General features: G+C 39.6%; 1 protein-coding gene across 1 annotated transcript in view; it reads right to left on the bottom strand.

Annotated features, from left to right (window-relative positions):
• PHLPP1 (PH domain and leucine rich repeat protein phosphatase 1) overlaps positions 1-26,376 on the bottom strand; it is a 136,617-nt gene that overhangs the window by 52,382 nt on the left and 57,859 nt on the right. Inside the window, exons 2-3 of the mRNA XM_040061814.1 lie at positions 10,895-11,091; positions 8,756-8,881 (exon numbers count right to left, since the gene is read on the bottom strand). Coding sequence (XP_039917748.1) covers positions 8,756-8,881; positions 10,895-11,091 — 323 coding nt within the window. The remainder of the gene's footprint in view (positions 1-8,755; positions 8,882-10,894; positions 11,092-26,376) is intronic.

Raw genomic sequence — 26,376 nt, 5'->3', positions numbered from 1 at the left:
ATGTCATCCACCTGGACTCCTCTAAGACCTTCAACGCAGTCCCACACAACATCCTTATCTCTGAAGCATAAAGACATGGATTTGAAGGGTGGACTATTTAGTGGATAAGGAATTACTGGACAGATGCAATCTGAATTGCAGTTAACAGCTCTCTGTCAAGGTGGAGGCTGGTGGATGGTAGTGTCCCTCAGGATTTACAGGTCTTGTGACTAGTTCTCTTTAGTATCTTCATCAATGACATAGTGAGATCAAGTACAAGCTTACAGATGACACAACAGAAGGAAGAGATGCCATCCAGAGGGACCTGGAGAAACTTGAAAAGTAGGCCCACAAGAGCTCATGAAGTTTAACAAGTCCAAGTCCCTGGAGCTGCACCTGGGTCAGGAGGCAACCCCAGACGTAAGTACAGACTGGTAGAAGTCATCAATGAGAGCAGCCCTATGAAGGGGGACTTTGGGGTTCTGGTAGATGAAAAGCCAGACACGAGCCAACAATGCGTACTCACAGCCAAGGCAGCCAGCTACAGGCTGGGCTGCTGAAAAGAGACGAGGCCAGGAGGGCAAGGGAGATGATCCTCCCCTTCCACTCTGCCCTTGTGAGACCCCACTTGAAATGCTGCATCCAGGTCTAAGGTCTCTGACACAATAAAGATGAGAACTTTTTAAAGCATGTCCAGAGGAAGACCACAAAGTCTCGAAGTTGCTCAGAGACGCTGCGGATGCCCTGTCCCTGGAAGTGTTAAGGTCAGAGTGTATGGGGCTTTGAGCAACCTGGTCTACCTGAAGGTGTTCCTGCCCACAGTGGGGATTTTGGAACAAGGTAATCTTTAAGGTCTCTACCAACTCAAACCATCCTATGGTTATATATATACTACAGTTTTCAGACTCTTGCCAGTAAGACTTACATTGGAAGTTCACTCATCCGAGTCTCCCCAGTCCCACATAGAGGGAGTGGTAGGGGTTTTTTGTTTGTGTTAAGCAGGAGATTTTTGCTAGGTCCTCAATTTCTGATCTAAGTTTTTTGACACAGTTGTATCATATGGGTTAATTCTACACTGAGATTAACTCTTTTCATGCTATTATTCCACTGTGACTCAGGCCTTCTGGACCAAGTGTTTTGTCATATAAATCATCATGGATATAGCTCTACTGGCCTGCGGCCTAAAACTCGTCTCCAGCACTCATTCTCTCTTCTCCTTGGAGACTTTAATCCTTCTCCACTGACTACAAAAGAGGCCTAAGGAGAGTAAATGTCCCTAAATTTAGGTTTTGCTAATAATACCTCTCTTTTCTTCCTTGCTGCTAGACTTTGCTTGGAAGGGTTTTCAGTGTTACAGCCATTCAGTTTCAAGACCAACTCCATTATCACCTTACACGTACCAAAATACTGCGCAATATGTCAGTCCCTGCAATCTCCTCCCATCTAACGGGAAATGCTCACTGCAGACACTTGGTTCCCCTGAGATTCATTAAGAGCAACATTACACTCATTCTCCCACTTCCAGTGATTACTGAAAACACTTTGGGATCCTTCTGGATTGAACACACCTTAAAAGGTAACATATGCAACACCTCACTGAGCTTCCAGGTGATGCTTTCCCGTATTTGTGCAAGAGCTGCACAAATTCAGCTTCAATAATACCAGAACATGATTTAGAGGCTTCAAAAGACAGTACTTGAATGCTACTCCAGATGTGTGAGCGATACCTAGTTTTCTGTTCTCACTCTTGGCTACAATACTTCAATAACCATTACTAACTGGAAGGGAGCAAGCCCAAAACAAGAACCACAAATTCTCCAAATTCCAGCAAAAGAAAGGGGAAAAACAACAACAACAACAACAACACACACAACCGTGAAACTATAATTTCTCAAAAACATAAATTAAGAGCTTGAAGTCACCATTACACTTTAAAATCAGCTAAACTGTTTAGACATGCAAAATTAATCAGCTGAGACAAAATACCAGGCTTCCCTCCTGAACCATTAAGAGAAACTGACTACACTGAAACACACAGTTCATTTCCAAAATGTCAACTAACCTCTAATAACAAAAGGCACAAAAGACTAGGCTTTGCAGGGAAAGAGGAGGAGGAATGCTTTCAAGTGTTATTATCAAAAGAGCAACAAAATTGGCTTGAAGTTTGTTTTGCCCAATCTTCTGCTTTCAAACTTGAGATGATAAGAAGCCACCAGCAGCAAGAATGACCAGAAGTGACTTCAGAGCAACAGTCCCAAATACTGAAGACTTCGCGCACACAGAGAAAAGGAAGTCAAGTTCCACAGGGAAACCAGAGGTTTGTTTGTGTTTGAGTATTTGTAATCACCACCAAAAGGAAGCTGTGGGTTTATTTTTAGGGATCTATTTTTAGCGAAAGCATTATCTCAACATTGTCATTTTATGGTATTAGGGGGAAAAAATGGTTTCCTTGTACTAAACTTAGAGTCATCTTATTTCCTGTAAGGAAGTAAGGATCAGCTCAAAAAATGACCCACAGAAAAATGAGAAAATACTTCTGGGTTCTCTTTTCTTGACTAGATGTTGAATCAACTTTTCTAGGAGGCTAATGGTGCTGCTTAGTCTCAAGTGTGAAGACACCCAAACTGTTATTCCCAAAGAAAACAAGCTTTGGTTAAAAGCCATTGTCAAAAGATGCCCACTGATGCTGGCAGTACACTGAACTAATTTTTAGGTCATATTAGAATAAAGACTTGATTTCCAGCCTCCAAGCTCAACTGGCATAAGAAACAAACCAACTACTTCATGGTCATCTTCTCAGTGACCAACCAGCACGTTCCTGACCTCCAACCTGTCCCCAGCACCCATAAAACGAGGCAGCCCAGAATCACAGATTTGAATGGTACATTCAAACACATAGACTAAGACTACAAAGCTAAAAGGAAATGTCAGAAACTCCCAACTGCAACACAAATAGTCAGTCTGTTGCCTACAGTTGCCTACAGTCACTCCCCGTAGAATGATCATAGGTGATAACCAACAGCAAAAGGTAAAATCAACAATACTAATCTAGAAATTTGAATCGCATGGAAAGGAAAGTTCTCCACAGTATTCCTCCAAAAGAAGGTTACCCATTGCTTAGGGGGCTTAACAGACACTTAATGAAGAAGAGACAGTGCATCCAGTGATATAAAGATATGAATTGTCAGCACTGCAACAAATAACATCCCAAAACACTTAAAATAAACTGCTTTATCCCTGTATATGATTTTTCCCTACGCTCAATGTTGGTGCTGCTCTGTCATCAAAGCTCTGCAAAAAGGTATTCTGAGCCCATTTTGACCAATAAGCATTAGAAAAGCCTGTCTCTAATGCCTCCAGAAACAACTGAAGCTTGGTAATAAAAATCAGCACAATGATGAACTCTGTCTATGAAGACAGCTCATTACAGTATCCAGAAATACAATATGAAATAGGTCAATCACCTAGAGGACAAGCCAAGGCAAATACAATGTAGGGCTAATTAATCATGAGACTAGTGGCTTCAAGCCTTCTTTACAGACTGGAAGTTGTATTTTGTATTAAAAAGCACTGCAAAGTCTGTGTTCCACAATGAAGCTGGTGTGAAAGTTTATCACACAACTTTTCCTGGTTGACCACGCCTGACAGGAGAAAGCCAAACGCTAACATCTGAGAGCACCTGAAATAAAGATGAAGCTATATGCACAAGTGGATATGCCTTATTTCCCATTTAATTAATGAGCAGAATTTTATGTGAGGAAGGAAAAAGCAGTCCCGCGGTTGATGATCTATCCCTGTCTCAAAGGTGGATGAAGCACAGCTGAAAAGCAGGTACATCTTTAGCAGTAATGCTCAATTGTTGCTCACTGCATTTCCTCAGCACAGTTTCTGTAAAACACATCCAAAAGCTAACCACCTTGGTCTCCTATTTTGGTAATATTTTTGCAGAACTGCAGCCAAGGTCAGGAATTAATTTCTGAATTCTGTAGAATTTATATATATAAACATAGTCTGTAGCACCAAGTATGCAGTCAGAAATCAAACCTATTCTCCTCATTAAAAATAAATATCATAGCACTAGAATTATAGATCAGCTTTGTCCTCTTTATAGGACTCATATTCCCCTTTTACATCAGTCTCTGTATACACAGTTGTCAAATTTGTACTGAAAAAAGTAATTAGAAGACTAAGCCAGATGGTCAAAACTAAATAACTTTAGAGAAAAAAAGCAAAACCAGTAATTTTGTACTGCTGCTTCAGGTAGATCTCTATACAAGTTGAGGAAAGGTGGAGACTACAGCTGTAGAGGCTCCTGCATTACTTACTCATATAGTATAAGCTAAATTCTAATCTGTTCTTATTTTCTGCTAGCTTCACAGTGCAAATAAATGTATGAAGACAGCATTCTGAACTGACATGAAAGGAATAAGGCCAACATGGCAGCACGCCCTTCTCAGTTGAATTTCCTATTCTTGCTATTTTTACCATGTTTTAAACATAATGTACACTGACATCATCATTTAGTCTCCTTTTTCACAGGCTACAGTTGTTTGGAACACCACACACTTCCACTACAGATTTCAAAAGAGGTGACTGAAACAGGGAGAGGAAAATATAAAAGCACACCAGAGAAAACTCTTAAATTTCATAGGTCTTAAATCCTCTTTTTGGACATTTCTTGAATTTTCAACAGCAGGACTCTTTTGTGTGTAGGCACCTAAGCCCCACACAACTTACTCCCAGCCACAGCTGTCCAACTCTGGTCAATGGTGTGCAGGCACACAAGGCTCTGTGCTTGTACATCTCTCCCTACCAACACAGATATGCACTATTGTAGGGACCTTGTCCCTCATCACATCTCTTCCTCTACCTGCCCCTCTAAACCAAGCACTAAAGCAGGAAATAATCACATGAAGCTGTTGACATGCTTCCTGCTCTCCTGCAGCCAAGAGGGGAGAAGTCCTGTGGGGTCAGGTAACTCATCCCAGCATGCCTGGGGATGCCTGGGGCACACCATTTCCAAGAAAATAAAATTCTGTAATGCATCCTGACATAAGCTCTGCAATACTGAATTTCTGAGGCAGACCTTGACATCCGATTTTAACTGCATGCCTTGGAACATAGAGGACTGCTAATCCTTTTATACTCCAGCCAAACCATCCATGTCATGAATCACAGGCAATAATCATGACAGAAATTTCATGTGTTGAAAAATGATTAGGTTTACCTGTTAGAAGCATCCAACAATAGACCACATCCCAAATAAAAGCCTCACAACAGCAAGTCCCACCACTCCCTACCACTGTATGCGTAACACCTCTCTCTCTTCTACATTAAGGGTGTAGCTTTTTTGCTTTTGGAAGTGGCAAATGAGGAACGCCTTCATCACGTCCTCCTCACCGTTAAACACACGTTCTTTGCCCTGTCCTTCTGCATTTGACATTCAAGTAGCAAATAGTGGCAGATTTGCTGTGCAAGTAATTATGCCAGTTCCAGAACCATCATGATAACTTTATGCAGACAAAATTCTTTAAAGCTGTGAAGATGTTCCTTTCCTTCCCCTCTGCTCCCCCTTCCCAGTTGCATAAGCTTATTTTTCAACATTTGGCAAGAGAACGAATGCATTAGATCACAAAGGACCAAATCTGTTGCTGTTGTTTTCCTTTTAAGCTTCCTTAATTAGGCCTCCAGTTTTTGGAAAGTAAAAGGAAAGAAATGCACTGTGGTACAGAACTATCGATATTAATGAACAAGACACATCTCCAGCTTTTAAAAATATTCTGTTTGAGGCTAAATCAGTGTACCTAAAAGTGACCTATTTGGAGTAAGTATGTCACCAACTTAGATATTCAGGTCAGTATTTGTGCAATAATTCTAGTCTGTCCTGAAAACAGAAGTTCTGTTCACCTCAGGACACATACATACAGGAAAACCAATCCCAACAGCTATTCACCTTCCAAAAATGTACAGAGGTAGAGCACAAGAGCCGTCTCGGCTATAATAGATTCCACTGTTAGAATGAATCTGATCATACAAGGAGCAGTGCTTATTTTTAATTAAATTAAACCCCAGCCTCTGCAAACATGAATTCAAATCTTTTCTAGCATACACATATTTATTGCAGGAGTGATGCGTTAGGATTTGTCTCATTCTGAAACAACACTAAAAAGTCAACATTGCCAATATTCTGTGGGGAGAAAGACTGCAGAGCAAGCATTCTTTGCAAGTCTCTTTTCAAGATTGAGCTTGTTATTTAAAAGTTAAAATAACATCATCTTCTAGCTCTTCTGAAGTATACAAAAGATAGACGTGAAATTTTTTTTCTTAGTTAAAAATTGAATTAAGCAATTTTAATGAAATGTTTTACCAGGGATTTCCTTCTGCATTAAAATTTATCATTAAAGCTTTCATTACACTAAGGAAGAGTCAGAAGCCTCAGTTCTCAGCAGCACATATCAGGAGGACACCGGAGAAGAACTACTCTGAAGAACTACCACTGAATATAAGTTAACAAAAATGTCACTTTCAAAACAAATGCCAGTAAACAACATTTACATTTAAAATAGTGTTAAATATTCATAAAAACTCACAAAAGTGTAAGTACTATATAAAACACCAGTATTAGGGAAGACTCTGTAAGCATCATGTGACCTAGCCCATAGCAAGCAACCAGAAGCTAAGTTTCAGAGCCATAAATACATCCCTTCCTAAACCTCCCTGCTTTTAGAAACACAGTGCTTTACACAGTCTTTTCTTGGTTAGCATGAATATTTCAGCAGCTTTGAACTTCACTGGTTTCCAAACACCCGAGGCAGAACACCTCATATAAATGTTGGGGTATTTTTCCAGCATTAAGAATGTTAGTTTGCCTGAACTACAGAGCTGAAGATTCAACTTTTCTCATTTCTTTATACATGTAAATGAGGTGTGGTACACCTTACAATTAAGCACTTTGACACAAACAGCACCAGCTGGAGGAAGTCTGAGTTACAGCGTTACGAGTTTCCCTGTTGCTGTTCTTCAGACACTGTGCAGCACTTCCCACACAACTGCCTTGCATACAATCATGCTTGTCTCTGTTTTTCAGTCTCAGGACAGGAACCTCAAACATCAAAAAAACCAACTTGAAGTGACAAAGTACTGTTTGAAAATCCATGAACACAGAATGCCAAGGTTCGGGGGCTGGGGAAAATGCCTGTATTTTTCCTCGAAGCATGTTTCACCAGCCAAAAGAATAGCAGAGAGAGTTTCTTCACTTCTGACAATCCGAAAAGACACTTGAAACTATGTATTTTCTTTCTCCACTTACATAAAATGGGAGGTTATCATGAGTGCATGGGGATATGTTCTCATCCTGGCTATCATCCCGATGCTGTTAGTCATTTGGTTGAACCAGAGAGAAAGAGAGAAGCACAGCATGGCACAGAACAAGCTTATGCCACCAGTAATTCAGAGGGGCTTTCTGGCCATTTATCTCCAGCTCTGAAGTTCATTGTTTTCCACTGTTTTCCTCACTCATTAGATTTGCCTTTCATTTATCTTATGTCAAACTCTCTGGAGATGAAAGAACAATACTGTCCTAGAGACAGCCCAAAAGAGGCAAGAATTCAAAAACCTGACAGACCGTGCCTCACCATGTCATAAAACATGCCTTGGGGATTTCCACCTTGAGGCTCAACAGACCTAAGCAGATATGCCAGAATAACTTCTTTTTAAAGAATTTTAAAATTTACCAGAAAAAAAATCCCTGAAAGACATTTAAAATGAGGCATGTGATAGAAAGTGCAATAGTTACTGTCTGAAGAAAGTTTGACATATAATCAAGCCTCTTAAAAAAGCCCACAACCTAGGCAATATCATTGGCAATTAGCTGGATAACACATTATTACAATCTAAACCCAAAACAGATCTAGTGCTACATGAGTGTCTCTAAGTACTGCTACATAAAACTAGTAAAGAGCATGGAGAATCCTATCAAGTATGGAACTAATGAACAGTTCAGGTCCAGCTACAAAACCAAAGAGAGCATGTTGACAGCGCAGCAAAAAATACTCCATTGTAAAAAGTATGAAAACCATAATGGTTCATGATATATAAGGCTTTAGCAAAAAACTGGCAGGGATAAAGAGATAAAACAGACAACTGCAGAAACACTTTTCAACAACATAAGTGGAACTGAAGAGTTAAATGAAATAATGCAGGCCCTAAATTCCTATAATTAATTGTGTTCTAAGCCCAGTATAAAATTTGCTTTACAAAGGTTTTAGTTAGTAACCTTTTTTCACTGACAGAAAATTATTTGCTTATTACAAATAACCCAAAAATTAAATAGTTATTAAACTAGAGAGAGGTACAGCAACTTCAAAGCAGGAAAAAAAATCCTTTTTCTAGCAATTTAATATTTAGGTTCTGTGCAAGGAATGAATTTTAAAAAGGTTTTAAACTGAAACATTGACAGTTATATTTGTCATCCTTTTTGTTATAATGACCTCAATAGATCCATCCAGCTGATAAGAAAATGGAAGAAGCTCAGTACAGCAGTTTGCATACACAACTTCAGTAGAAAGAATTCTTAGTGTAAACGCTGAAAAATTCACCTCCTTATTTCCTGTTACCAAGAGTTCTCAGATTGAGTATTTCCACACAACAGTAACAGCACTAATAGCAGTTCTTAGCAATCTACCCAGAAGAGGGACAGTATTGCTGCATGGAGAAGACTGAACTGAGGGAAACTCTCTGAGCATCCCTTTCACACTAGAGTTAGCGGCATTCCCACCTTTGATGCTTGTCGCAGCCATCGCAGATATTCAGTGAAGTTATCGAAACAAATGTAGTAGGTCTGGCTTTGAGGTCCAGAGGAGCTAAATGCTAAACAGTGCTGGTGCTTTTTCACTTCTTCCACCTACAGAAGAGACACAAAACTGAGTCAACAAGAATCAAAACTCTCTTTGCAAAACTCCCCAAGGCAAAGTTAAAGTGTGCCCAAGAGGATGTCATCAAGTAGAGCTGGATTAACCATCTCAAACACTCAAGCTAGATCTTGGCTGTCAAATATTCAGGAAATCTACACAAGCAGGAATGAGAACAGAAGGAGGACAGAACTAATGGAGAAAGCCACCAAGAATATAAACATTTTAATAGAAACTGAACACCATAAAAGGTTTGCCAGTGAAACGCATTTAAGGCTGTTTTTATGCAACCTAAAAAAGTACAATTTATACTCCCTGGTTATTAAAAACAGGCTTAACAAAATGCTTCTCTTACAGCCCAATTAAATTCTTTGGCATTTCTCAACTTGCTGAAAAACACCCAGAATACATCATTCTGCTACCATACACGAGAAGTCCCACACAACTTATGGTCTCAATGTCTCAGTACAGCATTCTGGAAAGCCTTTGCAAACCAGGAAGTACAGAGTATTTATGGGGATGAGGAAGGATATTTTTTGAGCAATAATTTAAAAAACACTTAGTTCTGTGCCAAGCACCCTCCTCCCAAGCTTTGTCAGCAGAAGCCCTTAGTACATTTTTCTGAGCTTAGTTATCCTTTTCTTTTAAAATTTGTTGTCAACTTTCTTAACACAGTCTGCATGTTTTACATCACATAAGGCATTTCTGTGCAAAAGCTACTTAGAAATTCCACATTAAGAAATTAAAATGGTACATAATCCTTTCTCTTTTAAATTAAAGGAAATCTATTGAGAGGAAAAGAATATTCATCTCAAAGAGAAGGCTAATGGGAACCTTAATCCTGTCCTTTCCAGCAACCTACAGCCAGGAATACAATTCACTCCCAGGAGTTCACACACTGTAGCCAAAAGAGGACAATGTTTCTACTTCAGTATCTCCCAGGAAGAGTTGGAGAATCATGTGAAGAATCCCAAAAGAGGCAGGAAAAACAGCTCGTAGAAGGCAGCACTACTTTTCACACTGTTAGTACAGAATATTAATGAATCAGCTCTAGTCTTCATATATGATATTGTGAAGCTTGTTTATCTCCAAATAACTCTTCAGAATTCAACTTACCAGTACATAAAGGAGGATTACTTAAGGTGTAAATTCATCCTCAAGATGATGAGTCTCTTCCCATTACCTCAGCTAAACAAGCCAGTAATAGTTTTCTGAAACACTACTTAAGCTTAAACAGTGATGTTGTAGTCTTACTGTCTTCACTACAGTTTCACAGAAGAGTTAAGGTAGGAAGGGACCTCTAGAGGTCATCTGGTTCAATCCCCTGCTCAAGCAGGTCCACCTAAAGCCAGTTGCCCATGTTCAGATGGTGTTTAAGTATCTCCAGGAGTGATAGATATGCCATCACCCATATGGGTACCCTATGCCAGTGTTCAGTCACCATCACCATGGGAAAAAAATAAATTTTCTTGTGCTGTCTGGAACTCCTAGGTTGTAGATGTAATCTATCAGAAAAAAGTTCAGTTCCAGCTTTTCAGAAGGAAAAATGTTTGTTGCCGTTAGCTTACAACAGACCACTACTCATACAATGCTGAACACTCAGAACTCCCCCAATGTTCAGAATAACACTCCCCCATGCCCTTATTTGTTAATTTTCAGAATTTAAGAATAACCCAGCATTGATAAAACCTGGATGACGAGTAACAGCACCGATCGCAACAGACCTGCACGTATCTTTTGGCTGTATGCTATTGCATATATAAACCACTTAACACTGTACACAAGAAAAAGACACTGATTGTGCATCGGTTGTTTTTCTTTCTAGTTTTAATTCAAGCTTTCTAAATTGTTAAATGTGACCGACCATAATCAGAAGTCATTTATATACTTTGAAAATCCCATTTATAGAAACAAGCTTTCTGAGACTCAGAATCATCCTAACTGGATGCAATCTCCTCTTCATAAAAAGATACCTGTTAACCAAGCAAATAAATAAAATATCTTACTTTTCCACCAATTAAAGGGAGGACATGCATCTTTCCAGTCTGGCTTTCTTTTACTGATGAGACAATTAGGCATGTTCCACAAAGGATAGCTTGGCGTCTTGTCCATCTGTTGACTGGCAAATGTATTTTCCCTTTTCGAACATTGTACATTCCTGAGAGCTGAATCCGTTCGGAGCTGCCAGTGCTGTGGGGCTTTCCTGAAACAGAAACAAAAGCATGCACTTAATCACAGAAAATCTTTGCCTCTTTCACTCAAGTCATCCTGAGACTCGATCAGCAATTTTTCAAGCTACAAACTGCAGCATGACAGCTTCAAAATCATGAAAGCAGTTTATTTAATAAAGCTTCAGTACAGTCTTCTTCCATAGGTAAAAGAATATGACAGGTTGGTATCATGAGGAGCACATCACATTAAATAATCTGCAATAATCATAGCAGCACCAATTAATGGTATCAACCTTCTCTATAGGACCTGGAAATCAAATGTTCATCCGCAACAATAAGTAATTGGTTCCTGTTGAGTTCACATGGCATGTGGTAACTGCAGGAGGGGGTGATGTAGCGCATGCTGACCTGTATCTTTGCATTTCCATGCCTCTTCTAGCCATCTTTCAGGTCATGGTTCAAACAGCTTCAAAGGCTTCTCAAAGAACACAGGTCCCACCTTCCCCAGCCCATTGCTCAGTCCAAACCCCGTAACAGAGGCAGCATACTCAGCCATTACACATTAGCAGGTGCAACCTAGATGAAACCCCTCAAAGACCCTGCTTTAGTCTGAGTAGAGATTCGGAAAGAGTGAAGTTCTTTTGTCTGTATTACAATGAATTCACTATTTTTAGTAATTCAGATTATTAGCATAATGACCGATTAGGCCAATTCTGATAAATTACTTTAAATGTCTCAGATTCTACTATCTATGAATAAGATTCTGCTCTACAAAAAACATTATGAGTGACAGCAACACAAAGACAAGCATCTCTCATCTCTGCTCTTTCAGGATGTAAATGGGAAGCACAACTTACTCATTCTAATCTGATTTATCTACACCAAGTTACCCTACCAAACCCTAAACAGTCCAGCCCTGAGTCATCCAAATATATCTAAGTATTTTGCAAACAGAGACAAGAGCTAATCATGTTCAGGTTAAACCATTTATGTAAGAACACCGGTGTTGGTGAACTTTGGGAGGGAGCTCCCCTGGATAAACAAATCAAAGGGTATGTCAACTTCAAGTAGCTTCCCCATCATGATAAAAGATAAATCACTAATTTTCCTGCACAAATGTTTACCAAAATTCTTAAATACAATGAATTAATAGCTTTTTAGGACTCCAGAAAAGCAAAGAGTTGATTCTAGCACCGGTATTTCAGAGCTGTGCCTACTGATCTCCAGCAGTGACAAATGCTGCACGCTATTACTTCAACTTGCTATTTTTCCTGCTTGCATGACAGCTCATTTGTCTCAATGAGTCTGCTCTTGCCTTCAAATTATCTACAGAAAGATAGAAGACACCTACCACATGCCCTACCCACTTCCATTCCCTCAGTCCTAGCCCGCACCAATTCTTGTCCTTATCTTTAAAAGCAGCCTTTTTGAATCCTCCTGCCAATTTAATGAGCCAACACTTGGCATAGTTACCCTCAAGCCTTGCTGTGCTCTAATAAACACTAGCATTTAGGCTACCAATGTCTGCCGGTTTGGATCCGCAGGAACATCATTGTTGCTTGAAGCTGAAACACTGAAACTTTAATGCCCACAAGGTATCGGCATCAAATTCAAAAATAGGTGCTCCAAGAAAGCAGTAGTTACTCTGCCAAGCAAATTCACATCAAACCACAGAAGCTGTGGATTAACTCTTTGCCTAACAGAGGGAAATGGGACGCCTGTTCCATGCAAAGCCTCAAGACAACTGATAGAGAATACAAGTGAGTAAAATTAGAGCAACTCAGCCTTAATAAACACTAAACCTGAATCGAACATTACATTTAGAACATGAAACATTTAGATCCTGAAATAACTGAGAATTTAACTGGCTTGTGCAGAATGATAGGCTTCATGCTGCAGAGCACTGATTAAAGAATTAACACACGCGAACACCCACATCTCTGTAATGGAGTAAAAAGTGTCTGGTAAATACTAACACCACAAATGCATAAGGAATAGCCATCAGGGATGAGTGTAGTTGCACCTCTAAAAATTACATTTTATGATCATCTTCCCCGGTCTATTTTCTGACTGTGTGCTCTCTAACTTCCCCGGAAAAGCAGAACACACTGCTGATAGAAATCCCTTAAGACTACAAGGCATAGCCTCCATCTCTGGGAAGTCAAGCTCAGTTAGCCTACAACATAACCAAATGCAACTCTGATGAACATTCAGGAACAAAGGCATAATTTGCACTTAATATGGGCAGACCTGTGTCCTGGAAAACACCAAACCTCAGAATTTTTTCAGGAGTATTGAGAATAGCAAAGAGTACAAGCTCTGGCTACAGTGCTGCAGTCAAAAGGCTTGGTAGGAACCACAACACCTTTCTGGAACAATCAAGTAGTAGCATTATCTAGTCTAGTGGTAGCATTATGCCTAGTCTAGTGGTAAAAATATTTCCACACTAAGCACTCACACTTCACAAAGGGTACTGAAAAGTTAGTCTTGGAAAAAGTTACAGGGGAAAAAAAAATTCATATGCCTGAGAAATCTGCTTTCTAGTATGAGACTCTCCTGGACCAGATACATGATGTTAGGCACAGCTGGACCTATAAAACTACTCAGAAGTCTCTAAAAAGTAGTTCTTAAAATTTCATGTAAATTCACAGAGTTTGTAAGTCACAAGATACAGTAACAATTAGTATCATTAGTAAAGGTTTACTAGAAAAACTGGAAGAGAGCTATCACTAGTATTCCTGCCAGATATGAATTGTATCTTCTCTCAAATTTCATATTTGACTGGAAAACTACTGGAATAAGAACGTTAAGTAACTCCTACAAATACAAAAACAAACCCTAAAATTAAACCCCCTTAAACTCAAAGGAACCCTTCAGAGGATTTAAGGTGCTTTTCCCCAAGTACTATCCTTTGCTAAGTGAAAGCCAGAAGGTTCTTGATGAGGACATACAGAAATAAACACTGGACCTATTTCATTAAAGCAAATGGTTTCTCTCTTCCTATTCTTGTCTACTCCACTACATAACCAACCATCTGGTTAGACCAGATGATCTTTCAAGGTTCCTTCCAACCTGGGCTCGTCCATGATTCTGTAACTTGAAAAGCTCATGTTTAATATTGGATCACATGTTGTTGCCTGAGATGCAATCTGCTCACATATTCAGTTTTCTTCCTGCTTAAGGACTGTAATAATTGATATTTGATAAAACACTGTGATACTATTATCATGCAAGTGGGGAAAAAAAATAGTCAAAAGCTACTGATTTTGGCTTATATTGATTTTAAGCAGAGGTTAACCAAGGACATACCAACTAGCTGTAGAACAAAATTCCTAGACTCCTAAATCTGCCCAAGTATTTTTTGCAGGTAACTGTGAGCAAAAGCTGTTTGAAAAGTAGCAGCCTTGCCTACTGAAAAATAAGCTTGGACAGACTGAGCTTTAAAGAGCTCAGATATTAGCTGCCACAAGAGCATAAAAGCAGAAGTTTAAATGACAGTGAGCTCTGCCACAGCAGAAATGGGATGGGGTTTGGAAAGAGCGTGAAGTGATCTAAGGCTGACTGTTCCTCACTTCAGGGAGGAAAGCAGCAGGTGGCAGAGTCTCCTGCAAGACAGCTCATTCCTGACAGGCTGGGGAGTGGAGGATGAGAAAGGGTCAGAACTGCACCTGCCTTTTCTATGACCTGGAAAATAATCAAATCACAAGGCAAATGACCTTTTTTCTTCCAAGTGTACAGAAAGAAGGGGAGCAATTTGGACTACACTAGAATGCTTTTAGGCTACAAATCAAACACCAAAAATTATGGCAAAACTACGGCATCACCACCAAAAATCTGTTGGTTTTGAGGTTTGAGTGCCAGTAGAAGCACTGTTTTCAGTAAAAGCATCAGCGGTTCTGAAATTATGTTCCTCAATCAGCCTCATAGACCTCTCATTCAAGATTTAGAAGGCTGCATGAGATTCATATTCAGATTATTCTTCAGTTTTAACTAACCCTGAAGGAAGCAAATGAGTTTTCACAGGGGCCTGTGATAATATACTAAAGCCAACAGTCATGCAGACAAAATGGTAATGATGATCCTTTGTGACTTGAAACATATACTTGAATCCTGCCAAAAACTTTAAATATAATTATTGTTGCACTGATCAGAGTGAAGGAAAATAAGCCAGAACATCCAGAAGAGTCACATACCAGAAAGCGTTTTTCAAATGCTAAGCTCAACCAAATCAGTTTAGCAAGAAACCACAAAAAGATTATTTTTCATTCCTGCCAGGTCTCCAAGACTACAGCAACTCCTAAGCACCCCCACAACAGGACTTTTGTTCTGTGCAAGGCATTAGAAGAGATGCCTCAAGGAATTATGAGCAGACCACTCATTTGGCTATCTCGATATTCATGGCTGAATTCCTCTCAGTTGAAACTCCTCCCAAGTCCTGGAGGGAAATTATTGGCATTCAAAAGGATAAAGAACTTGATTGAAACAGCAGGACTGTCACTGGAACCATAGAACTTACCCCGCTTCATAGGAAACAGGATGAGACAGGAGTGATCTTTCCATGATGTTAAAGAACTAAGATCTCACCACAAGAAGCTTCGGGTACAGAGCACACTGACATCCTGCCCGGTGCAGAGACTTCAAACCTTATTAAATAAATACCCACAGCCACTTGCTTTGGATTCTGGAGTAAAGCTCTTTATCCCAGCAATGGAAAGCATATGGAATACATTACCATCACAAGTTATAAAATACCAGCTCATTATGGGACATAAAAGTACTTGCGGAGAAAAAAAAACCTCTCTTCAGCTATACGGCTGATTAAGTTGCAAGTACTTAGTATTCCCCCCTGTTTGAAAAGTACAGCCAGTAATGTCTGCCTCTAAAGAGAGACTTAAGACATTACCAAAATAAGAGCAGGGACAAGTGTTGACATAAGAAACACGTTCACTTCTGTGCAGCAGGTCTTATTTTTATTACTAATATTGGTTTGATGGAATGAAAACTAAAAATTCCTCATGACCTGCACAATGCAGGCAGCCTGGCCAGCTGGAGAGGCTGCCCGCCCTGAGCCGTCTCGGGTATTTGCCAGTGGTAAGAGTGGCTTAAGTTATTATTCAGTAGAAATAGTGTCAAAGTTTGAGACTTTTCAGAAGTGACTGAATTAACTCTGAGTGCCTAATTTAGGGATGTACTTTCCCTGCTACAGCTGGGCAGCTACAGAGGTGTCCTGGTTTAGGGACAAATTTGGGAGAAAACCTCTGAATAGGATCCCTCTGGGAAGCAAACCCAAGTGTCCCCTCCCTCCAACCAGTCCGGTGAAAAACTTCTTTGGAGAAAAGTGGAAAAAACTATTTTACTAAACAAATGAAGTGCATACAAGTATAAAGAATGAATAGTATGAAACAATAAAACCTCTCCTTCTGAAGTGAGATGGCAAACTGAGAAAGTCCTTGCCGTGGGTATAGCTCGGCTCTCTCTCAGTCTCTCCTTAGTCCCAGTCTCTCCGGCGCTGCTGGAAAATGCCGAGGTCCAGACCCCGGTGGGCCGCAGGTGCAGCCCCCAGTGCTCCCCTGGGTTTTCAGTCCAGGGCAGGTTTAAACAGTTCCAAGAAAAAGGAAAAAAAAACAGTCCAGGGAACTTCTCTGCCCTAGCTAGCTGAAACTAACTAAAAGCAAAAAAAAAAAAACCCTCTGTCCTGCAGTCTCTCCAAGCCTCTGGAGTCAGGCTGTTTTCTCAAAACAAACTCCGCGCTTCTCCCTGCTCTTACAACCAATCTTAAAGGCACAGAACTCAATATACAGCACAAACAGAACGGACGTTTGGGGATACAAGCATCATAAAGTCACCCTAGGACAAGAAGTCATCACCCTCCTCTGGACACTGCTGGGCTCCCAGCCTGAGGCCAGCATTGCATCAGCCCCACCACATCAGCTGCTCCTTGCAAGCTGTCCCTGAGCTATCCCTATCAGACAAAAAAGGCTGCTTTAATTTCTTGCTTCCCCTTTTGACTAAGAGGCCTTAGGGACAGCTCATGGTGAGTAGTTCAGCATGGAGAGCAGAGGAATGGCAGGTAGGGGCCAGAGCTGTGATACAGCGGCTGCTGCTGGAGATGATACGTAATCAAACCCACCCACAGCTTTCAGCAAGTCATTTCAGAAACAAAGTATTTCACACACTAATATTCTGTGAATATCAATTCTTGTACGCATTGGAGAGAAAGAATACCCCAAAACCACCATTCCATTTTGAAGATTTTGATCTGAATCCACTTGGGAAAGCCGGGCTACTTCCTAGCTGGTCAGGGGGATCCAGCAGGGTGGGTGGCAGCCCCTGAGTTCACGCCTGGAGCACCGTCCCCAGCGCCCCGCTGAACCAAAACCAGAGCACTTCATCCCGCCTCGCCTGCAAACCTGCAAAGCAAAGCTCAGCGCTGGTCCGGCCTAAAGAGAAGTGCAAAGAGGCCTCAATTAGCTCAAAACAGTGAACACCCTTGAGTGTCTTTGCCCACCTTTTGCTAAACTATGCCACAATTGCTGCTGCTGAAACCTTACTGCCAGATCATTCTGCAGATTTCTACTTTTGCTCAAGCTCTTTCATTAAATACAGATGAAGCTACTGCCTGCAATGTTTTTGAAGCTTTTCAGTCATGTAAGGCTGCTTCCCCTTCCATTCTCGTCAAACTAAGGATAGCAGTGATGACTTCAGGCAAGCCCCAGTGCAATGAGAGATATAAAAATAAAACACTAAGTTGGATTTAAAAAAAAAAAAAAAACAAAAAAAAAAAACCCACAAACAAGTAAAACCTCAAACTATTATACTGCTCACTGCTCTCTTTTTTTTTTATTTGAAACTTAAAAAGAAAACCTATATACAGATACATGCTTATTAGAAGTATTTTTTCTTGTCCACACTGTCAAAAATTAAGAACAAAGGCACAGAATTAGCAGGGTTTATATTTAACTAAGACCAAGAATATACATGAAAGTTTCACCTGGCCAATCATTCCAAAATCAGCAATTGAATTTTTGCACTCAAATCCACTTAGATTCTGAATGATTCCTGCAAGATTTAACACAAGGCCGCAGATTGATTCTGTACTGCCCGGTCAAGGAGGGACTTGGTCACCATTATACTGTTCTTAAGGGCATGTAACTATCAGCATAACTCCATAATTTACTAATTGTACTCCTCATTTTGCTGCGCTTTGTATTGTATGGGTGCTGGGGGAAGCTCTGAAGTAAAGTTTCCTTTAGGTATTAGCAGTTCTAACTCTACTACTTGAAGACTGTTACCTTTTCACCTGAGAAAGACAAGCACACTCCAAATAATGGATTTTACTGAATTGTGTTAAACTCACTCTTTTCTTTAAGGAAACATTCACTATGAGACAAAACTGGCAGAGTAGAACACAGACACGCCTTCAGTCTTTGTGAAAGATGTTCCTACCACTTTACAGGAAGATCACCCTTAAAAGCAAGCATTACCACTACATGATACGATACAATAAAAAATATTGTTTTATAACCATAATCCTCCCTTCCACTTTAGAATAAATTCTCACTGGAGGAAAGGTTTGTATGTGTTTCATAATTCAGAAAATATCCCTCTTTCCCCACTGAGACAGAGCTCAGTCTTTGTTCACTTGATCACTCCCTTTATCTTGCTCTCAACAAGACTCACCATCTCGACACAGGAGCCCTAAAACCATGGTGTCAACACTTCCAAGGATATCACAGGCAAAATGTTACCAAAATTACTTCTCTGAAAAGCTTGTCTCTCAAGTGTCATGTATATCTGTGGATGACGGCTGTAATACGTCTAATGTCAAAAACTAAGTATCAAAGTATATAAGCATATATAAGGAAAAGCTTCTGAAGAAAAACCTAACAGTGATTCAGCAGCATTCATTGAAGAGTCATTGTTAAGCAGCACAACTCCTACACTAGGACAACCTAATAAAGGCAACAGGCTGAAGCAGGATATGTAGCAGTGGACAGGATGCTATTTGCAATTAAAAGCAAGCAAGCACAGTGGAAATTCATCTGGATTACTATGTAGAGACAGCAAACACAAAGCCCTGGAATGCAATTTTTCTGATTTCAACAAATGAACTCCAGATCTAGCTGCTCCAATGTTATTTTGACAAATTTTAAAGTTCAGTTTGTACAAGCAAATATCCATAAACACAGACTCACCACTAACAAACTGAAAACCCACCTGTTCCTAAACTCTTTCCCCCATCTATCCCTACAGACTACTCCTGCAGCTGAATCACAGGTCCTTCATATTCGAACTCTCAGACCTATGCATCCCCATTCACTTCACTTGTCTGCAGGAAATCCAAGCAAGTTACATGCAGTCAGGGTTGTTTACTTTAGCAAAATTAAGGCACACTTGATGTCCAAACTTCTGCCAGCATTAAAAATACAATGGAGATGCAGACTGAATTTTGTTGAAGTATCTCATTTTGAAGAAAGCTTATAAAAGGGAGAGATTCACCTGCTTTCCAGTAGCAAAACTCAATACCAACTCCTTAGGGAAAGAACCATATGTCACCTCTCCAAGAAGAAATAACTGAAATAGCCTTAAAATGTACCATCAAGAAAAAAATGTCATCTTCCTCCTGTGCTTTAACAAAGTTGCAAAAAACTGCAATATTGGTCTAGAGGCTTCCAGGAAGTCTTGTCTAAAACAACTTCACCATCTTGAACTTAGGATTCATTTAAGGAAGCTACTGACTAAGTTCTTCAGTGACATAATCTACTAAGTATTTTTGCTCCAAGTAAATTTAAAACAGAGTTAGTCTTACACTGGGAAGACTTTTGTTAAAATCTGGTCGGATTCCTTACATGTATTTCTTTAAAATAATATTTTAGCAATACATTTCAAGTTAGTCCTTATTAAGATGGCCTCAAGAAACTCCACTTTCAAGTTTTACAGTTCTGTGGACTGATATTAAAGAAGTGAACATGTAATAGATGGGACCAAAAAAAATAAACTTAGAAACTCACCAGTACTTGCCATGACTTTTGTGACAGCATGTACAGCTTTTGCAGGATGGAGCTCAACAAATGCTGAACTGATTTTTCCCCTTTCTTCCCAATTCAGCCCCTATAAAGCACAGCTGAACAAAATGCTGGAAATGTGCCTTTTTTTTTTTTTTTTTTTTGCGAAGTCATGAAAAAATTGATTTCTTGTGATACTCCCAAAGAACAATAAAGCCACAAGCACAGTAAAATCCCTGGCATCCCAAAGGATACTTATCCTGTCTAAAGCAATTGCTGTATTGGTGAAAGCTCTGAGCTAACCAACTGTTTTAGGCAAAGCTTGAGTCTTGATGGAATTGAAGAGCAAAATTACACTGAAGCTAAGAGCAGCTTTCAGTTTTTATCAGTGTTAGATGTTCAACATGAGGCCTGGCAATGTAAGCTCAAAATAACCATCCAAATGCACACTCCTCTGAGAAGGAAGGATGACAGGCCCTGGCAGAAGTTCATCTGTATGTCTTAGTAGTACAACACAAAGATAAAACTCCATGCCCCTTACCAGCAAAAGTTGAGCAAATCCCCACATGCCCTTGCACATACCTGCCTTGCCCCAAGGATGGAAGATGTGGGTAGTCAAACATTTTTAAAAAGCTACAGAGGAACACATGTGCATGCTAGGTCAAGAATTGTTTTGTATGAACTTCTTACATAACACAAATGTCAACTTTCAATGTATTCTAGACTAAAATTCCACCAACTGCAAGATGATTTAGCTATTTTGTGTGTTAAATGTATTCAAGTTCCAAGTACGGTGATTTTCTCCTTGTTCTTTCATCAGAAGAAACAAGTCAGACATCCTACATATCTAAAAGCATGTAGTAATCTAAATCCCATTAAGGTAAAATATTTTAGGTATGACACTTCCTACCACTGTACCAGCATTGTTGCACAGATCAAAATCTAAACTCAAGATTTATCATAGGACCCAACTGATAAGCAGCTTATGTCAAAACAATTCTGTAGAGTATTGCAAGGCTATTACTAGCACATCTCAACTATGTCTAGTTCAAAAAAATCACAAATAACTGTGATATGAAACAATACTGAAAAATGTGTAATTTGTCCAATCAAGTCCCCCCCAAGGTTTAGCCCTGCAAAGAGAAGATCAGAAAACAGGATTTGGAATTGGCAACATCTACAATCAAAAGCCACAATACCTAATAAAAAGAGCAACTCGGTAGGTAAAGATTGAGTTACTGCTTTAAATTGCACAAAGACAGAGAAATACAAAAGCCAGAAGAAACAGCACAAGCAATTAGTCAGAGGCTTATCTGTCATTTAAAATTCAGCTTCATTAACATGAGATTTCCAAGCTATTGCTAGAAGGAATTCTGGTTGACCTTATAATCCAATCTTACTCCATCATATCAGCCAGTGTGTTCACAACTTGCTAGGTAAGCTTAGTTCATGCACATTATGTCTGTATCTTGGCTGCTTTTCCCATGTACTAGTCACCAATATTTGCACGTGCATGTGATTTTATGTAATATGTTCATATAAACTTTTTTTAAGGAGCTAGTCAGAGCAATAATGGTTTTGATTCTGACTTCAGTAAGTAGGCACAGAGTACATATGCAGCTGAAAGTGAGAGCTGCAACAAGCCACAAGGACGGTCTCGGTTGCCTCTTTCTCCCTCTCCTACAACGCTGTAGAGACCATTCCTAACACTACCCTTAACAGCCCCTCTTTTTCACTTCTCTTATCAGCAAGAGCAGCTTCAAAGAATCACACAGAGGCCTGGATGATGAAAAAGGAGAGACAGGATTTGCAGATACATTTGGAAATCTTCACTACCTGGATTTCTGCCTGCTTGTAGCCATCCACCTTGTTTTCTTGCTAAAGAGCACAGTCCCTTTGAGTCACACTAACTTGACTTCAATTGTTCAAGTGTTCTCTTTTTTTCAAATCTACATGACAAAGGTTGGATTATGCTGATATACATTAAACATGTGTGTCAGCAGCAAAATTCTGTACCTCAGACCACATTCCTGAGGGGGGAAAAAAAAAGACAGAAGGAAAGCTGATTTTATAAAGTGTGAAGAAGGAAACAGTGGGAAGAGATATGCATCATGAAGAAACATGAAAGAGAACATTTTCTCAATGCTTTTCTACACTTGGAAACAGGCAGAGAAGATTTATCACATGCCCACAGATATCAGGTTTGACACAGTTTCTTCTCTTTCCTACCTCAGAGACTAGAAGTAACTGGATAGCATATGGGAATTGTCTAGTGCACATCATACGGTTTTATTACAAAGGAGAGGAAAAAAACAGAAGAGATTGGTTTTTTCCATTCCCTTTTAAAATTAAATCAACTATCACACATCTGAGTCAACTCCAAACCCATCAGTTTTCTGTCCAAAGCACTCCATGGGTCTGTGAAAGGATAATCACAAGTACTAGCTCATAAGCCTGACTAACTGTAAAGTTTCTTCTTTGATGCTATGCATCCCTATAAGAAAAACCTTGAAAATTCCCACACCCATAGCAAGAATAGGAAAAAGCCTGTACAAAGGTCCAGTTTTACAAGTACACTTTCTGATTTAGAACTCCTGAAGCCTCAGGAAGTTATCTAGGAGAAATCAAAACAAGTTCATAAATTTCAGCTTTGACAGGAAAGTGAGTATGCTAAAAACAACCTCAGGAACTCAAATTCATCAGAGCACCACTTCAACTCTGATTCATGATAATTTTAGGAAGGAATCCATAAATATCCACCATGAGCACTTTGTACAACACTAGTAGGATCAACTTGAAGCTGGGGCTACTTGGCAAAGTTTTCTCCTCTCAGTGAAAATACCCAGACGAGTCTGAAAAGCCCATCTACATATGGGAAGACCCCATCCTGAAAGTCGAGCATCATCTCTATTGGCATTTCAATCCAAACCTCTCAACAACCACAAGAGCAGCCCAGCTGAACAGTGTTCAGTATAATATACAGCACAAGTAAGTCCATTTAAATATATTGACTGTGGTCAGACCATAATAGTATTTCATTTTTCTGCCCTAGAAATGAATGTTTTCTCTACCATTGGAAAAAATATTGTGGCTACACAGAGTCACACTAGTTAAACAGTTTACTTTGAAAAAAGCTGAGCAACTGAAACTGTTCTACTCTCCATCCTTGCCCAATATGCTGGCATCTAAAAACAACCAAAAAGCTCCCAACGAAGCCAAAACCATTCCCCTTCCAAAGCACATCCTTTGAAAGTTCAGCACATCTTAATCTTATTAAAACTGTATTGAATGCTCCACCCTGTAATCAGGGGAAAAACCTAAAATATGCAAGATCTTGTTTAAGCAGGCTCTCCATTTTGACCCACACACTCTCACTGACCAAATGTTTAGTGCCTGGCTCCTTACAGAGGAAGGGATCACATTACATTTGTCTTTCTGAAAGCCATTTCACAGGTCACCTCCATGCAGAGGAACGCAAATGATCTTTGGACTTTATGAACACACACCACAATGGCAGAAATCCTCTCTGGTGCTATCCCACCTAAATAGAGAGGAGGAAACAAGAGACCGTGGATCAAAATCCCCTCATTTACCTCCCCTTGCCAGAGATCTACTCTGTGAGTGGACACAGCCACACATCCACGAGGATCAGTATTGCAACTCCTCTCTCTAAAACACACATGAAGCTTTGCTCTGAGAAAGGTCTGTCATGCTCTCTCATTCACAAACATTTGCAGGATTAGGTTTTAAAAGCATTTGGACAGATTTTGAAAAGAATCCTTCCCAAAATACTATCATTTTGATTCCTCTGCCTACTCACCCTCCTTTGAGGGAGAAATGAGACTTCTGAAGACTTTTTCTTCCTTTTTTTTTTTTTTTTTTTTTTTTTGACACTTTCTATTCATGTTCCAAATATCTTCATCTCCACATCAGCAAGAAAGGAAAGGAAGAGGTCAAGGATATATACTTTGCAGCACTTTACTTTATAATATCACAGGAACAAAAATTTATTCAGTGAAATTTATTAGTAGGAGCAACACAATAATTAATTTTAATTACAAACTATTTATTTTGCACGTAGGAAGCATGTTGGGTACAAAATGCCAAACATTGTCAACCTCCCAAATAACATAATTTTATAATACTTCAGATCAGCAGAACTCACATGTTTTGAATTTTTTTTAAATAGAAGTTTCATATACAGTATTGCTACATTAACAGATTGAGATACTCTCATTATTAGGCATTTTTACTGGTAGATTATATCTAGAGATAGCTAGACGGATCACATTCAGTTACATAAGGACAATGAGAATAAGCTGAAACACCATAAAATTATTCAATGTAATATTTTTAATGAAAAATAATCAGATCACAGAATTACAGAATATGCTGAGTTGGAAGGGACCCATCCAGATCCTTAAGTCCCAGTCCCGGCCCTGTACAAGATCACCCCAAGACTCACACCATGTGCCTGAGAGCATTGTCCAAGTGCTTCTTTGAACTCTGCCAGGCTTGGTGCTCTGACCACTTCCCTGGGGAGCTTGGTGCAGTGCCCCAACCCTCAGGGGCAAGAACCTTTTCCCAATATCCAACCCTGCCCTGAGAGAAGGCTCTCCCTGGCTGGAACACCCAGCAGGGAACCTACAAAGCCTCTACTACCAGCAGAAGCAACTCCTCAAAACTTGAGGAATCAGCTGCTTGGCAACGTAAGAAAAAGGCAGCCAGCCATCAGGATCTGCTTTCAGCTTCAAGGAACATTGGCACCTGTATTTTCGTTTTGCTATCAAACCCAGATGAGAAGAAGGCTTGTGAACAGTCCTACACCATGGGAACATCTGCAAAAGTGTAATGGGAAGTAGGAAGGAGAGGGAAAATTGCCCCTCCAATGTAGGAAAACATTTCCCCTTATTGCCCCAGTTTGTCTTGCTCAACATTTTACTCTGAGTTTTTGTAGTGGCTTGCTGCTGGTTTTTGAAGCAAATAAGCCAGTGACCCAGAATGTAATTAAGAAAAAGGATCTGTGCAGTTTACCTCATCCAATTTGCATTTTGTGCATACTAACTTGTAGTGTGAAAAGCCGTTTAGACATACTTTCACTCTCTGCTCTACTGAACTATTTGCTCTTAGAATTGTTAATATAATGTGAGAACTCGCTAGGTGAGTTTAAAAACACTTTGATTCTCATTTACTTTAATTGTCTTTTTCCTACAAAAGCATACAGCTGTTAAGGCTGTTCACAAGCAGAGAGGCTTTGAGTAAGCATAGCAACTGTACTCAAACATTTATACAACTTGGCATTTCAGCAATTCTTGGGCAGTTGTTTTACCCTATAATCACTTTCTTTCCATCTCCTTGAAATGCTTTCACTAATCCTTTGCTCAGGTTTTGCTACTCCCAGGGCAGAATTCACCACTGTCTCCAAAAGCTGGCTTCAGCAGCAGTTCATGTGCTCCCCAACAATGACATGAACAGACTAAAGTCCTGTTAGGAAGGCTTATCCCATAAACTAAGACCACAGTTACTTAACATGGCAGAGATCACTTCCCTGATCAAATACCTTAAATTCATGGCAAAAATTATACAGAGCACATTACTAGACCACTACCCAACCTGGAACCAAGAGTGCCATACCAGTCACTGAGGCTTGACAAATGTCTACATTTGAAACAAACTATGTAACGCTTGTCCTAATAAACTAGAAAAAAGGCCCTCAAAATTTGTAGAACACCACTGAGGAATGCTGGCCAGCATATTCTAATATTCAGTAATATACACAGCAAGCCAATCAGAACTTGCTACAGAAACAAAACTGGCCACTTCTTCAAAAAACAGGCTTTGCTTGAATTTGAACTTGGAGACTTGGAGATTTCATCTCCAAGGATGCAATGACTTCGCAGCTGTCACAGACATCCTGTCTTACTGAAGTACAGTCTGAGGACTTCACATAGTTTCCAAATCCTTTGGAACTCTGGAGTATCTTCAGAAAATAAACTCATCAATCCACCAGAACCTAATCACTATAGGAAACAACATTCTAACAACTTGGCTTTTTAACTGAGAATCTTTTTTTCTTCAAAGTCCAATCTGAAAGAGATATTGGTCTTAACAGCATAATTTGAAATAGTCAAATCTAAAAAACTTAGTAATTTTAAACTAAGAACATAGAACACCTCTGAAGAAGACTATACTGCTGTGCTGGAATTTTTTTTTTTTTGTACTAGAAGTAGTTAATTCATGATGAACATGAAGATCTCTTCCAAGATATTTAAAGCTAATGCAAAAAAGACATTCTGAATCCACACATGGTAT

Source organism: Hirundo rustica, chromosome 1 (genome assembly GCF_015227805.2).
Source record: "Hirundo rustica isolate bHirRus1 chromosome 1, bHirRus1.pri.v3, whole genome shotgun sequence".
Classification (NCBI taxonomy): domain Eukaryota; kingdom Metazoa; phylum Chordata; class Aves; order Passeriformes; family Hirundinidae; genus Hirundo; species Hirundo rustica.
This window is presented reverse-complemented; position numbering and strand designations above follow the sequence as displayed.